This window comes from Ictidomys tridecemlineatus, unplaced genomic scaffold (assembly GCF_052094955.1).
Source record: "Ictidomys tridecemlineatus isolate mIctTri1 unplaced genomic scaffold, mIctTri1.hap1 Scaffold_50, whole genome shotgun sequence".
In the NCBI taxonomy this organism is placed as follows: Eukaryota; Metazoa; Chordata; class Mammalia; order Rodentia; family Sciuridae; genus Ictidomys; species Ictidomys tridecemlineatus.
This window is the reverse complement of record NW_027523264.1, coordinates 757,407-774,385: the sequence shown is the minus strand read 5'-3', so window position 1 is coordinate 774,385 and position 16,979 is coordinate 757,407. Positions and strand designations below refer to the sequence as shown.

At 37.8% G+C, this 16,979-nt stretch overlaps 1 protein-coding gene across 1 annotated transcript in view; it reads right to left on the bottom strand.

Moving 5' to 3' along the window:
* Window positions 1-16,979, bottom strand: part of LOC144373801 (transport and Golgi organization protein 1 homolog) — a 95,954-nt gene that overhangs the window by 40,291 nt on the left and 38,684 nt on the right. Inside the window, exons 7-8 of the mRNA XM_078036788.1 lie at window positions 7,786-7,919; window positions 546-632 (exon numbers count right to left, since the gene is read on the bottom strand). Coding sequence (XP_077892914.1) covers window positions 546-632; window positions 7,786-7,919 — 221 coding nt within the window. The remainder of the gene's footprint in view (window positions 1-545; window positions 633-7,785; window positions 7,920-16,979) is intronic.

The window sequence follows — 16,979 nt, the reverse complement described above, 5'->3', positions numbered from 1 at the left end:
TCTAGAACACGAAATCCTTTCAGTCACAAAATCAATTTAAGTCAGAGCACCATACAGGAATGTTGTATAAAGGAAGCAGTTCCGGCCTTAAAAGATCTGAGACTGAACATCACCTGAAACGCTCAGGTCCCCTTTTCCAAATCTATAACATGACTATGATCCCGTATATGACTAAGAATAAGAAACCTTTGTAAGTACATATTTCTAGCCTAGTATAAAAGTTAGAGTTTATTAATTTAACCTAAATATACTTAAAATGTCTAATAACTATCCAATGAGTTTTGCCTGTAAAATGAAATTATTTGCCTCTTAGAATATCTGTTTCAATACATTAGACAACTCTCAGATTATAATATAATCACCCTTGAATGCCTTTCAAACTTTTTTTTTTACAGGTAGTCTGATTTCAAATGAAAATCTGACACACAAATGTTAGATTGCCCCCCAAACACATTATAAAACATTCAGAAGCAGTTAACTGAATATAACTGATGGATTTATAAGCCAGTTTACAATTGAGAACAAAAAAGAAATCCATAACTTACATCTGTTGGAATTTGTAGCTCTTCTTTAGTATATTCACGAACTACCTTGATGAAATCTTTTGGAAAGTATCCAAACATACGGCCAACCTATAGTGCAAAAGAGACAAATATCAAATAAATTCTGTACAAGGAATATAAATAAGAGATTTCTCAGAAGTGGCAGGAAATATACACATAATAGATAGGTATATGGTATAACCAAGAAAGAAAGTTGCTATAACAATTACACTGAGATTATTATTCCAAATAAAAATTAAGTACAGAACTATTAAAAAGCAACATTTCCAACCACTGAAGTTTTCTTTTTAACATTTAGCTTAATTCTCAACACAGAGCATATAAAGTTAAGACTTCTGAAGTAAATAAAAGATCTGCATAGAAGATTATTGGATACTATATGGTTAAAACTATGTAAATCAAAGCTGGTTATAAATGCAATTCCAAATAACCTCTAGCAAGAATTTACCTGTACATTTTGTAGCATTGCTCATAAACCAATATTTATGTCTTTCTTAACCAATACACAACAGTCATAAAAATTAATAAGTAAAAACAATACAAAAATCTCTAAAATGTATTACCACTATAGCAGATGTATTGATAGTATATGCTTTCCTAGCTTTGTCCAAATCTACTTTTACAAGTACTTGGGGAGTGCTGAGGGCCACTGTCAAGTAGGAATGAAGCTTCAAAATTTCCTTGCCAGCGTACCCCATGTTAAATGGATTTCACTGTTGACATTGCATGTAAGGTGACCTTGCTCAAGGACCAAGGCAGATCCGGGTTTAGAGCTGATCAGGTTTGAGGAAGTATCCCACTTCTTAGGGTGTTCCCAGTTTAAGACAAAAGGAGTTTTAGGGAAGTTGGAGGTTGAAGATTATTGCTGCTGGGAGTAGGGCGTGCCTGCAGGATGAGTTCCCGCTGAGTTCTCCTCCAGAAAAAGTTTTTAGGAGGTGAATTGTTCGGGAGATTGGATTGCCCCCGAACCTGTGTGGAGGCGGTGTGAGTCGGGAATAAAGAATTTCTGTTTGAATCTACAAGGCTGTGAGTGCCTTCTGATTCTGTGCCCAGCCAAGACTGCGGCATTATGGTGGCCCGTACGTGGGATGTCTGAAGCTTGGGGGTAAGTGAATTTGCTCGCTCCTGAAAGAGAGCAAAAAAATGGGTGACCATTTCAAAAAACAATGTGTTCTTGTTTTGATTTATTTTGTTTTCATTTCAAGTGGCCTGTTCCTAGAACTTTCTCAGGCAAACTAAGGAAAATGGTTGACTCAAGGTTTGAAGTTGTTCGCCTCTGAGGAAGAAAAATTGTTAGAGGAAGGAGGTACCCCAGTAAGACCAAGAAAAACTATGGCATATGTTGATACAATACAAAAATGTAGCCCATGGCTTTATAAAGATGAGTTATTAAGTATATCAATGGGACCATTATGGTATCCTGTAGAAGGATTTTTCTTCAACAAGAAAGAGATGACTAGTTCTGTTCACTATACTTGTCTTGGTTTTTACAGACAGCTGATTCATTTACAAAGCTAAAATGTTAAAATATCAACCACTAAATATGAAATCAAGTACTCTTTACTTATTAAGTTCCATAAGGTAATATATTTAAAAATTATGTGTGTTTTCATAAATTGGCAAATGGAAAAATGTTTAATATTGCTTTGGTCTGTGTCTTTGCTGAAACAAGGTTACTAAGTGTTAAGATTCTATCATGTGTAATTTATATACAGAGAGTATAAGAAGTTTCAGCTGGGTTTCAATTACAGTATAACAGTACCTTAAAAACATGAAAGTATTTCATCTTATTAAAGTGGAGTAATCTTATAAGGGTTGTTTTAGAATGTGAATTTATAAAAAGGGTTAATGGTTAAAAAAGAGGTATAAAAAGATTCAAGATGTGGAAATATATTTTAATATAAAAGGTTAAAGGAAAAAGAAATGTTTCTAGTTGAGATAATCTCTGTGTGGTAAAGTGAAAATTTGTAAAATGCCATTTAAAAAGATTTTGAGGAAACTAGATTTAATTTAAAAGCTTGAGAAAGGTAGAAAGAAAAAAAGGTATTTGTACATGGCAGATTGAGACAAAGCTTCTTAATGGAGTAAAAAAGAGTCTTTGGTTGAAGGGCAGCCATGTAAACTAATATTAAGCGATTTAAACAAAATCTAAACCTCGTTTAAAAGAGTGAAGCTGTAGGTGGTGAAAAAGTACATTTAATAGTACAGTATAGATGATAAATGAAATGCTTTAAATGGTTAAATTGAAGGAAGATTGTTTTACTCATCAAACTATTAAAATGTACTTATTAAACTAAAAAGAAGGAGATGAGATAATCTTTGTTTGGTAAAGTAAAAAGTTGTAAAATGTCTAAGTACATTGCAAAAAGCTTTAAAAGGTTAAATTGAAGGTGGTTAAGATGCCTTCACGATGGAGGAAAAAAAATATAACCCATGAAAATGGGAAGATAATAAGATAAAAGATTTAGATAAAGAAGATTAAAAATTTGAAGTGGAAAACTTCAAAAACAGAAGTACAAAAAGGTAAAAAAAAGAGAGAAGATGTAGAAAGATAAAGATATAGGAAGATAAAAAGATGTAGAAAGACAAGAATTTTATACCCACAAAATAGGAAATGAAAGAAAACTAGGAGAGAAGAAAGCAACTAAGGGTAAATATAAAAACCTTAGAAGAAAACTAGAAGATAGAAATAAGATGGAAAATGGTTAAAAATGTCAAGTAAAGGTATTTCAGATAGAAAATACAAAGGGCTAAGACAACTATGGTTTCAAACCACATCTAAAAATTAAAAGGACTAAAGTAATTCTAAAAACTAAGGCAAAATGCTTTTGAAAGACTTAAATTTAAAAGGATCTTAAAGGGGTATATATCCCCCAAAGATAAACTTAAAATAACCCTTTTTTTACTCTAAACTTTTTAAATTTGGATTCATCAGGACTTAATGCTGCGGAAAGACATATGTATCCAAAAAATGTACATAAGCCTAAGGTACTTTGGAAAAATATTCTAACAGGACATTGGAAAGCTCCTGACCCAGTGTTTGTCTGGAGTCGGGGTTCTGTTTTTGTGTTTCCACAGGGAGAACAGCAGCCGATTTAGATTCGAGAGACACTAAAACAATTTCTACAGACCAAAAAGAAGATAATTTGACTCAAATCCATAACAGCTGATATCCAGAGCTCCAGCTTGGCTATTCTTACATCTGCAACAGTGATTAACCACGGTGCCTTTTTTCAATATCTATTTTATTATTGCCTTTTTCCCACATCATAAAGTTCTATTTTATTTTTTGAGCTCATACAAACCTAGGTTAATGTTTTTCTGATCAGCTTTGTTTTTTGACTGTGTTTTATTTTTTGACTGTGGAGTTTCTAAAAATTGCAATGGAGATTTTACCTAGGTAAAGCTACAAGGCTGTTATTATTGTCTTACGTGTTGTATGTTATGAGTGCACTGTTTTGTGTTGCATGTCAGTATGTGTGTATGTCCATATTTTTATATGAGGAGCGCTCATGAAAAAATGGATCCGAATTTTCTTTTTTTTTATTCACGTGATTTAAGTGGTTTAATCTAAATTAGGTAAACAGCTGTTAATGATTGTTTTCAAAGGTGGTTAACAGATCTGTTTGCTTACTATTGTTTTTAAAGGTGATTAACAGATCTGTTTGTTTACTTTCACTTTTCCTTTTCATTATATTTAATAATTCTGTTCAGGATAATGTCTCTTTAACATCATTGCCAGAATTCCCATCTCCATCCCAGTGCCAGTGAAGACTAAGAAAACCAAACTACAGCTTCTATGATAACTATCACAGTAAACTGTTTAAACTGATGCATCAATGAATATAACTCAACAAGTAATGCTCAATCAAGGACTTGATTTACTTTGGGAGGAAATGAACATATTGATAGACTCCTCCGATTTGAACTGCTTGCAGAACTTGCTTGGACTATATATGAGTTGCATGCATTGTGAACTATCGTCTGGTGCAGCGAATTGTGGTACTGCTGGCATATCCTTGCTGATGGTGTCACTAGTGATGCAATTTCCTTGCCAGCGCACCCCATGTTAATTGTGGTAATGCTGGCATCTTTGCTGATGGTGTCACCAGTGACACAATTTTTCCAAAGGAGCCGTCAATTGGCTTGGTGTCGTGGCATTTCTGTATCCTCCTCCCTTCTACTAGTGATGGTCTAAAATTTGGGGGCCAACAGAGGTGAGGCAAGAACCTCACCCACCCACACTGGTGCTTAGGCCTATCCACAAGCATGGCTGAATGCTGGACCGGTAGTCAGTGACGGGTTGATCTGGTTGCAGTGGATTCAACCCAAGACAGGAAACTGACGTCTAAAGGTCAGTTCTCCCGTGACGGGTAAGAACCATATGTTGAATTGGACAACCTACCAGGCACGGTCCTTTAGCCACATTGCTTGTTGTTTAATTAATCAGAAGGGGGGAGAAAATTAATGCTGCAGTCTTGGCTGGGCACAGAATCAGGAGGCACTCACAGCCTTGTAGATTCAAACAGCAATTCTTTATTCCCGACTCACACCGCCTCCACACAGGTTCGGGGGCAATCCAATCTCCCGAACAATTCACCTCCTAAAAACTTTTTCTCCAGGAGAACTCAGCGGGAACTCAGGCTGCAGGCACGCCCTACTCCCAGCAGCAATAATCTTCAACCTCCAACTTCCCTAAAACTCCTTTTGTCTTAAACCGGGAACACCCTAAGGAGTGGGATACTTCCTCAAACCTGATCAGCTCTAAACCCGGATCTGCCTTGGTCCTTGAGCAAGGTCACCTTACATGCAATGTCAACAGTGAAATCCATTTAACATGGGGTACGCTGGCAAGGAAATTTTGAAGCTTCATTCCTAATGGCCCTCAGCAGGGGAGAAAATAAAATTACAATATAATGCATATGAAACCACATATCAAGCTTCAGTTTCACCCAAAATAAATCCTCTGCAGAAAAGAACCCCATTTATTTTCAGCACCAACAGTTAAATTATATGAAGTTACATAAAGTGTACAAAAGATATATAAAGTTCCCCTTGAGAAAGACACTCCTATTACTAACTACTGACTAAAAGGAACAGAAGATTCTTGCCAATAATTAAAGGAAACTGATAGGCAAATCAAATGCACAAAAAAGAAAATTTTAAAAGGCATCTTATCACTACCTCTAAAATATCCCCATTCATGAATGTTCTTGTTATATCTAGAAACCATCTGAGAGCCAGTATTAGTGGTAGAATACTGCCATGAAGATTAGATAAGACGGAGCAATTAAAAGTTTCATCACTGCAGATAAAGTCAGAGACTCTAGAAAACCAACAACATTGCAGAATGAAAACTGAAAACTCAAAAGGAGAATCATTTTGAAAACTAAAGAGTTTTTAATTTCTTAAGTATAACACTTATGACATGAGAGGCGAGTCTGAGGGGAAATACACTTTTCCCTTCTGATGAAAATTCTATTAAGGTTAAATTTGGAAAAGGGAAAGAAACCAGAGATGTATGGAGAAAGGGAACACATTTATCTCTTCTTAATCTGTGTCAAATGAGACCATAGATTATATAAAGCTCCATAATTACACACTTGGTGGTATCCCATTTCTTGTGATATGAAAAAAATGATGCAGAATCATGGAGGCTCATGAATGGAAATAATTTTTATATCTAATTTTGCTTCCATACATCATCCCTGCTAAGGTGCTGCTGATTTGATTTGTGGGTGGGGAGCCAAGAACTGCCACAAGAGAACAAATTCTGCATAAGCTACTATCAGAACAAATGTACTTAAGTGCCACTGCCCTGAAAGGAAATATTCAAAAGGAAGATGGATTAGACAGGGGTCCTTTCCTAACTGAGTTTTTCATTTTATAGGAAGCTAAGATAAAACACAACCTGACTGAAGGCAAAGAGGACAAATGAATGCCAGAGGAGCAATGCAAACAAGGTGCCACCCAAACACTCATCAGTTGGCAAAGATCCTTTCTGGTCAGGTGCTGAAAGCAGGGCTCCTCAGGAAGACAGGATGAGTGCTGCCACCCAGAATGGCAAGAGTCCTAGGGATGAACAGAGTTAACAGGCTACAATGTGAGAGGAGAAAATGCAAATCAAGCCCATTTATCCAAAAGCTCAAAGAAGGAAAGAAAGACGACTACTACATGAAAAATGCCACTTAGGTACATGGAAAAACAGTTCCAAGTTTAAAGGTTACCAATCCTATTTGGTATACTTGAAAGAAACAATAGATGGTTCTTTATATGGAGTACTGCAACTGGGACTCTGTCTAAATATAAAGTTTGTACCTAGAGGCACCATGTTTCAAGATCATTCCCTAAGAGTCAGAAATGGCAACAAAATGAAACTAGCTTTCCATAGGGATTACTCTTATTTTCTGTCTTATTTTCTGCTGTGTGGTGTTTTATTTACGGTGAGAACTTTCAAGGATGCAACCCGGAATGTCTCTAAACTAGAACATTCCTACAGTCATCAAAGACCCTTGCTACTATTTTACGTAAACAATCCACATATCACATTTTTTTAAATGAAAAGGACAATACTCATAAGCCACTAGGAGGACACTCCTAGTGAATCTCCCCATTTAAAATATCAAAGCATGATATAAACAATGTCATGTCTTTCATCAGAAGATCCATACAACTGGCTGGAAGTAGAACCCCTGGGGGAACCTTCAGGCATAGAATATAGGAAAAGCAGGAAATGGATGACCCAGAAGTTGCAAAAAAGAAAAAAAGGGGGGGTGGAAAGCACACAATGGACATAATATTCTGCTTTTTTAGAGTAAAAACAGCACAATTGATTAGGTAAAATACACAAAAAATCAACTTTAAATATGCATGCCTGAGTTACTATCTCTGACTTAATTTACAGGATTAACTCTAATGTCCATGAATCATTCCCTTTTGAAACAGCAAAGCTAAGAATTGTCATGTTTTCACCATGACGACCTTTATGATGTGTAGAGCCTTCTGGAACTTGATGTGAGGAGTAGCAACCACAACCAGTTCAGTTCTGTTTCAGAAAGTCTCCTGACTTTCTATGCTGTGCCAGGCCTTAGGTGTGTTAGGAGCACAGGGCCTGGCAAAGAGGTCAGGTTAACTCTACAAAGACCCCAAGAAATCAGTCATTTAAATCTACACTGCTACCCATCAAAATTAAGAATATAACACCTGTCAAACTTTTACTTACACTTCCGGCCCAAAGTTCTGGTGATACCTCTGCAAGTTTATAGTAGACAAATACAGGGTCACCTTTTTTAAAATTTACAAAATGACAATCTGGTCCTGTGAAATCTTCAACAGCTTCACCTCGATACATTAACACTGTATATAAACATTGAAAAAAGAAAAAAACAAACATTAGGATTTGATTTTTCACAGTCCATATTGACTCATCAGGAAATATGAATCCCACTATGAACAAAAATCAAGTTTTTCCAGTACTCTCTGGAATCACTTTTAATTCACCTGCTCAAAGTATCTAAAATCCTTAGAGATTTTATTGCTATAAAATACAATATTCCCTGCAATTAGACGAGGGAAAAGGAAGCTTCTCTATTTTTCTCTGTGCTGAGAAATAAAAAGCAAAGTGGCTACCACCAACCATAGCTGGTTTCAGTGAAACTCTTGGTTCTTGCAGGCCTCCTCAATTTTTTTCTGTTTCATAATCATAGAAAGCTTCATTTTGCAAATATGTAAATCCGAGTGTAGACATGGACAGGCTTAAGTATGGCTTCATGCAGAGGTAATAGGGAAGAGGTTAGAATATCCAGGAACCCCCAAGGGGTTAATTAACTTGAACTAACTGCTAAAAGACATTACCTTTAAGTGGCTGCAAGTGCTACCATGCAGCCGTAAACACTGTCAATTTCATTTGCAGCAGAGTTGCTGTCTCTGGGTTCAGGATCTGGGTAAATAACCAGGAAATATATTTTCTCTGAGCAAATATTGTTGACTATATCCAACATTAAGATTGTTTCAAAACATCCTCATTCGTATTTTTTTAATAAACAAAATCAAAAGTGGGTATCCTATCTGACAAGGAACAAGTTTAACCACGAGAAAAGGTCAGGCAATACCTTCATGCTTAAAATGCAGGACTAGGATCACAATTGATCTAGAAACTGGTAGAAGCAACATTTTTCTTTTGGTTGACCAAATAGTTTCTGATTTAAGATGAAATGGACAATAGATGTATGTAAAAAGCACAAAGAAATGGAAATAACACTTTTTCTAAAAGCCAATTAGCAGTAAAATACACGAGAATGTTTGTTTTATAAAAATATATGTCTGAGGAACAAACACAGATTTGGAGAGGGTAACTTGTTTTTTTGAAGCTAAAATAGGACTATTTTCAGAACTGTCAGCATCCTAATTCATATGTAATTAAGAGGCCAAGTTGAAGGTGAGAGACACTTTAAGGTGGGGAATTCTCATCACAAGTGGAAATGGCAATGTTTCTCTTGTTCCCCCTTAGGTCATAGAGGATTTATAAATCAGTAATATATTAGGTGACAACATAATGCATACTATGGAGCACCTATTTAGTTCTTTTTTTTTTTTTGGAGCACTTATTTGGAAGGCACACAAGGACACCTTACATACACACCTCACTACTTCCTACAACGCAACACAGACCCACCTGTTGTTTTTGGTCACATCTGTTTGGACACAGGCCATTTCTCAAGTTATGTTACCCCACTGAACCTAACCAACACCATGTCTTAGTACTGACGAAGCATCAGTGATGAGATTGTCCAGGTATCCCACGTAGGATAGCGCTCAATAGCAAAGAATAGCAAAAATGAAAGAAAATATCATGGCAGCTGCTTTGCTTCTCTGAGTGTTTATTTATTCCAGCCTTAGGGTTACCTCTAGGAACTTCTTAACATATATTGGAGACATCTTTTTTCTTTATTGGAGTGGAACAAACAATTCAAATTACAAAATTTGGTTTTGGTAAGACCAATTTAGACATAAAGAGCTCAATGGTAAACTTCTTGGCCTTTTTAGCATGAATATTTTAAAATGTGTACTGCTTACAATTTATGGACAACACAGTCATCAAGTTGCAAGGTTACTAGAAACCAAGCGGGAGTCCATAAGAAGTATTCTGGGCCAGTAAATATATAGAGGAAAGAGGTTCCAACAACACTAGTGACTGAGTCTAAAACTGAATTGGCTTATAAAAATCTTGGAGTATTTTTTATTGTTATTGCAACAAACCTCTTCATCTGAATCTGAATGGCTACATCCTCCCCACTGCCCACCTCCAATCCAGGAATTCTGTCCGCTTCCTGCGCACAGAAGAGGCTGCAGTTCCCAGGTGGCTGGTACAGATCCTTGGCCTCTTTCAAAAGCAAAAGATTATTGGCCCACCTGCTACCCTACCTCAAATATGAAGGGAGGCTTCTATGCACAGAAATGACAGGATTGAAGCAGAGTCGGGGCCGAGACCTCGGAACACATTGCGTGCCTGGACTCGGTGCTCTTCCCAAGCCTAAACTCTAGTCCCTGTTAAAAGGCAAAACCAGCCCAATCCCCAGTGCAGCAAAAGGACAAAGGGGCCAGTGAGCCTTTCCCAAGGAGCCCCACCATCAACCTTCCGCGGGAATTAGGGCCACCGAGCCCTGGAGAGCATCTGCCCTGATACTGCACTGGCCCAGGTCCCTGTAGAGGAGGCAGAAAAGCGCTCTGCTACAGCGTGGACACAACCCCATCACCCACTGAGATCCTAGGCGAATCCTGGAAGGGAATAAACTGAGAGCTGTCCCTGGGGAATCGTGTTTCCCAACCCCTGCCTCAGTCAGTAGAGAAAAATAAAACGCTGGCAACAAGTGGGAGTCGAAGCCCCCCACAACCCGAGCGGGCTGGCTGGGGCGCCAGCAGAGCCAGAGGGGACACACGCAGGGTCCCGAGGCTCTGTCACTCCTGCTCCCCACCCGTCATCCTGCGACCCCCCTCACCCAGCCCTTGGGGCTGGGGACGAGGGAGATCGGAGCCCCATGTGGCCCCAAAGAGCCTCAGTGGAGACCCTGGGCTGCCCACCCGCCTGTGCACTCACTGCTGCATTTGTCGTCTGCACAGAGTTTGTGTTTCGACCAGCGCTGGCCGGTGCTCGGGTCCGGTTGGCCTGGCACTCGCCAGTTCGGCCACAGCACGAACAGCCAGAAGAGCACCATGAACAGCCAGAAGACCAGCACCTGCGCCACAGCCATGTTGTGGTCACCTGGGTGAGCCGGTGAAGTAGGCTGCGGCGGGCGTCTGTGGGCGCGTAGGAGGTGGGGCTCAGGGGGCGTGTGGGTAGCCAAGCACAGAGGGGTGGCGCCAGGAAAGGCTTACGCCTTTCCTGGGTGACACTTCAGCAGGGATATCTGGGGGTCAGTCCACAGACTCTACTGGAGAACACACGGAGCTGGAGCTCCGTCCTTCTCTAGTCCAGACCTTCTCCTCAACTGAAGACCTTCTCCTCTAGTCGCTGCCTTGGCAACTAGGACTCTCGTTCTCGTCCAATCACCTGCCTTTGCTTCTGTGCCCTCACAAGTGACCCTCCACATGATTCTAGTAGTCACCCACCCATCCCCCCCCCTGCCAACTGGTCCTTTCTGGCTTTCCTCAACGTCTCATTTCTGGTTCATCCTGAACTAGCCCACTCCACCATCACTCCCATCCCCCATTCCTGGTCTGGTACCTCCTTTTCTGAACTACCAAATCCCACCCCTGACTTGTCACAGCTAGTCTATGGTTCCAGGCTCCCTCCCCTTCAAACTCCTAGAGGTTCCTTGAAGCCCCACCCCAAGATCCCTCTGATTAGGAAAGGGGAAGGTGAATGGAACTGTGAGTGAGGGTGTAAACTGGAGACAGTGGCCTGCTTTTTTTTAAGGCGGGGACAGGTGGGGGCAGAGAGATGGACATTAGTCTTCAGGCTAAGATCTTGAGATTCTTATCTTTATCCGTAAGGGAAGAAATTATTTAATTCAAAAGCATATTTTTAACTCTCACTTTGTGCTACCATTCATGCCAGACGCTGGACAAAGCCCTAGCATGGTGTGGGAGTGAATGAAAATCAAAAGACAAGATATCTGGTCCTGGTCCAAAAAAGTCCACAACTTAGTGGGAACCAACTGACAAAACCGATTGTCAGAGAAGAAAGCTAGTAGCTAACATTTCTTGAATGCTTTCTTTATGTCCAGTTGTTATTCTGAAGGTTTTATACATATCAATTCATTTAATCTTCATAACAATAGTACCTTACAGTAGTAGTAGGTCCTATTCCAATCCTTATTTTAGAGTAAATTGAGGCAGTCACACATCCAGTGAGCAATGGAGCTAAGTATCAAGCCCAAGGAGTAGACTCCTTTTCATCACAACCTATCAACTAACAAGCAATTGTACTTTCTGACAAGAGGAGCAAAATCTGATTTAAATCATAATATAGCTGAATTACTGATATGTACAGTTAAGGGGGGAAAGGCACAAGCTAGCCAGCCCAAGGAAGAGTGTCTGCAATGCTCCCATCCTGGGTGGAGCCATTCTCGTTTGTCTGTGACCAAGGGCTTGTTACTATAGTCTCTGCTAAGGTTATTCATCAACCTCCAACAATGAACCCATCAGTTGTTTCTCCAAATTAACTGAATCTTTAAAACTTAGAAAAAAGAATGTAGTCCACCATGTTCACAATGTTAAATAAAGAAAACGATGGGAAAAAAAAGGTGTGCACAAATATTTGTCTACAGGGGCCATGAGAGGTCCCCGTTGGTCCAGTGTACTTCTGCGCTTTCTGGAGAACCAGTGGATCATACAGAGAAACTGTCTATCTGAGTCATTCTTCATTTCTTTTCTACCATGTATTTATTATGTTATAAAATGTATCTAGTAGGCATCTCTAACAACATGTTGAAAACTGAACTCATTTTTCTCTCAAAATCTGCTTTCAGTCTTCCCTATCTCAGAAATAAGAATGACAATTTAATTCCCATTATCCAGGTGCTCAAAGCCCAAAACTTACAAACCACCTTTGATCTCTTTTCTCTCACATTCCAACTCCAGTCCATTAGACAATATTATGTCTTTATTTTTATAATTTTATTGAGATATAGTTGACCTACAATAAATTGCACATCTAAGGTGTAGGATTTGATAAGTTTTGACATGAATATACCCATGAGACTATCACCAAAATCAAAAAAGTATTTCATCCTTCTTTGTAATCCCTCCCCTCTCCTTTTCTGGGCTGTCTCCAAACATCTCCTGTCATCATAGATTGTTTTGCATTTTCTAGAATTTGATATAAATTATAAAGCATTTTATTTATTTATTTTTCTGACTTCCTTCTTTCCAAATAAGCATTTGAAACATGCCCAGAATCTGACCACTCCTCTGCATCTGCTAAGCCAATATACAGGCCAAACCCACATCATAAGTCAACTGAATGATTCCCATAGCCTTCTTCTGTCCTTGCTTCTGCCCTCATTTTCCCCAATATCTATTGTCCTGATGGCAACTAGAGTGATATTCTTAAATATAAATTTGATTGTGTCTCTCTGCTCAAAATCTTCCTATAGCTTCCCATTTCCAAATAAAAGGCAATGACTTTAGCCAGGCCTGGTCGTACTCATCTGTAATCCCAGCAGCTCAGGAGGCTGTCAGGAGGATCCTGAGTTCAAAGCCAGCCTCAGAAATGTAGTGAGTCCCTAAGAAACTCAGTGAGACCCTATCTCTAAATAAAATATTTTAAAAAGGACTGTGGGTGTTGCTCAGTGTTTAAGTGCCCCTGGGGGTTCAATCTCTGGTATCAGGAAAAAAAAAGCCATGATTTTATTATGGATTGCCCTGCCTTATTATGGACTGTTCTTATTCAATGTGACTCCCCTCATCCTCTTCTCCCCATTTCCTAACATTCTTCTCTTGTCTGTTAGTTCCATTTAAATACACCAATCCCACCCCTGCTTCAGAGCATTTACACTTGCAACTTTGCCTCAACCTTAACTGCCCAAATCATCTAACTATCTAACTACCCCCTCACTTTATCATGTCTCTGTAACAGTGGCATTTCATGTGATAAAGACTTTTCCTGGCCATCCTACACAAAATATAGCCTCTTGTCATGACTATCAAGCCCATTACCCTGCCTTTCTTTCTCTTCAGACTTGCCTTACCACTTTAGACTTCTCTTACCACTTGCCTTACATTTGTTTATCTACTTGACTGCTCTGACCCAACCTCAAACACAATTTCCAACAGGAGCAGGAAATTAGTTATTTTGTTCACTACTGTTACATCAGTGACTAGGGAAATGCCTAGAATGTATGAGAGAGTTAACAAATGATTTGATGGATAAACTCATGGTTCCAATAATATTATAAATATACTACACTATTAACCTAAACACATATATTAACTATTAAGCCCCCATATATAAATAGTACTGAGAGGAAATAAGCTATGAGAACAAGGCATTTAAGGTCCACCTCTCAGCAGCATGCATCCTCAACTCCAGGAATGTACCCCTGAATGTGTTTGTTGAATAAAAACATACTTGTGTGGAGAGTAGTTGTTTGGTTACATGATACTGAAATATTTAAGTAGATCTTTTAAAACTAGTTTTAATTTTTTCTTATTTTTCTTATTATAGAATATGGTATGTTGTAGATTTTTTCTTATTGTAGAATAGAAATTAATGATAATTCATTGGTGGAAAAATCAGAAGAGCAAAAAGATCTAATTGCATATTACCTTCTTGATATTTACTTTGACTCATAATCAGATATACTTTTATATGCATAGTCAGTGCTTCCAGTTACTGAAGAACTAGCTGCTTAGTTTGTAGAGTTTTCAATATTTTGATTTATCAGTATTATTTTTTAAACTTATTGCCTTAAAGACATATTAACTAGTCTGGTGGATAATGAGAAGAAAATTTCTCAACTGGTCACAATAAAGTAGTGGTGGTTCTTTCTACCAGGATACATACAATTAGTGGATGAATCAGCATTCACTTTTACTCATAGCATTTAAATATGTGGCATTGATGTTTAACATGTTTAATATAAGGTTATATTAAAAACCTTCAGAAAAGGAACAGGATAGAATGTGGTGGTGATTGTTGGCATGGAGATAAATAATCTCAAGTGAATTATTCTTTAATACCTCAAAGGGAATTCTTACGGGGTAAGGGTTGAGTAATTGTTAAAGGTAAATGTGACCAGTTTGGGTGAAGGGGACATAAAATTCTAAGATATAAAGGGTTCCTAAAGTCAGAGTACAATCTAAATGAGACAAAAACATATCTGAAACAAATAATTGGCAGCATAATAACATATACCATTGGAAATTTGTGAAGGCACTTGCCTAGGAGCATTCAGTAGGCCTACCGCTGCTGTTACCAGGAAGAACCTCATCTATTGTAAATGATGTGCCAGAGAATAGTGTTAAACATTTATGGAAGACTAAATCTCTCCAAGAGGGGCAACAGATTTACCCTCGCATATGAAACATTGGAAAAAAAGTGGACAAAATACAAACAACAGTTCTCAGATATTAGATAATAAGCAGCATAAGAGTGACCTCTAAGATAAAGTTAGGCATGAGAGATGAGTGCTACGATTATCCCAATTTACTCCCTGGAAAGAATTTTTCAGGCCACATCCAGAGAAGGAAAACTCAAATAGAAAATCTCCTGAGTTGAAGAGATGGATTTTAAAGTCTGAAGAGACCAACGCAGCTAGAAGTCCCAGAGCAGAATAAAGGAGAGAGTAGAGAACTGCAGATGGAGGGAGAGTGTGTACATGCACTAGCTCTCTAGACATCTATGGAGGGTTCCCCTGAAGTCTGCGGCTATGTAACAATGGGCTCACATGTACGGCCAGAGAAAGAACCTTCAGAAAGGAACAGAATGGAAGGTGGTGGTGATTGTTGGCATGCAGATCAATTTTTGTAATCACCAGCTAGAATGGAAAATCTATAATAAAAGGGCATCAAGTAACATAGTCAGTAAAAGGGACAAAATAGCCCAAGATTGAAGGTAACTCCTGTCTAGAAGAATCGTAAAAAGATAAAAATGTTTCCAAGATAGTTCAGAAAAAAAAGCTGTACACAGCTCAAGAATATTTAAAAGAATACAAAATTTCCAGTACTGAACAAGGTAAATTCACAATGTTTGGAATCCAATAAAAATGTATGAGGCATGCAAAGAGCGAGGAAAATATAACCCATGTTGAAAAGAAAATTAATAAAAATGATCATTAATTACACTGTGATAGAGTTATTATACAAGGACATTAATACAGTTGTATACCATATGTTCAAGATGCTATGGAAAAGCATAAGCATGTAAAGGAGAAAAAGAAGATATAAAAATGTCTGAATTAGATAAAACAGATAAAATTAGATAAAATCAGATAAAACAATGGCTAAGGTGAAAATTACACTGAATGAGATTAACAGCAGATTTAACATTGAAGAAGTCAATATCAGCAAACTGAATATGCAGTGATAAAGACTCCAAAATCAAACACGGAGAAAGAGACTGAACTGAACAAAGCATCAGTATGCACAGCTTCAACCAGTCCAATATATATGTTATGGTAGTTCCTAAAAAGGTGGGAAAAACACATTTGAAAAAATAATAAATAAAAATGTTCTATATCTGATGAACACTCAGATTCAAAAAGCTCAATGAATAAGAAAAATGATAAAGATGACACAAATTTACACTAAATGCTTAAAACCAGTGCTAAGAAAAAAATTGAAAAGCATCTACAGAAAACAGATACCATTATGTACAAAGGAGTGAAAGTAAAATGTCAAAATTCATTCAAGAACCATGCAAACCAGAAAACAGTACATCAACATTTTCAAGTTCTGAAAGAAAAAAAAAACTGATATCCTAGAATTGCATTCCAAATGAAAATATTATTTCAAAATGATATAGTCTTTAATGCAAAAGAATTAAGTTAAGCCCTACCCCACATAAAAATTACCTCAAAATGGACCACAGACATAAATGTAAGAATTCAAAATGGACAACACATATATATGTAAGAACCAAAACTAAATGTAAGAAAGCATAGGTAAATCTTGGGGTAGACAATGACTTTGTATTTAAGACACCAAAGGCCCAAGCACCAAAAGAAAAAATAATAAAGTAATGAACTTCATCAAATTTAAAACTTTTAAAGGCTACCATCGAAGAAAGTGAAAATACAATCATAGAAGAAAACATTTACAATTCATATAGTTAGAATATATATAACTACCTAGAATATACAAGCAATTCTTATTGTTCAATATGAAAAGACAAATGGCAAGAAATTAGAATAGACATTTCTCCAAAGAAAATATGCAAAAGCAAATAAGCAAATGAAAGGATACCCAGCACCATTA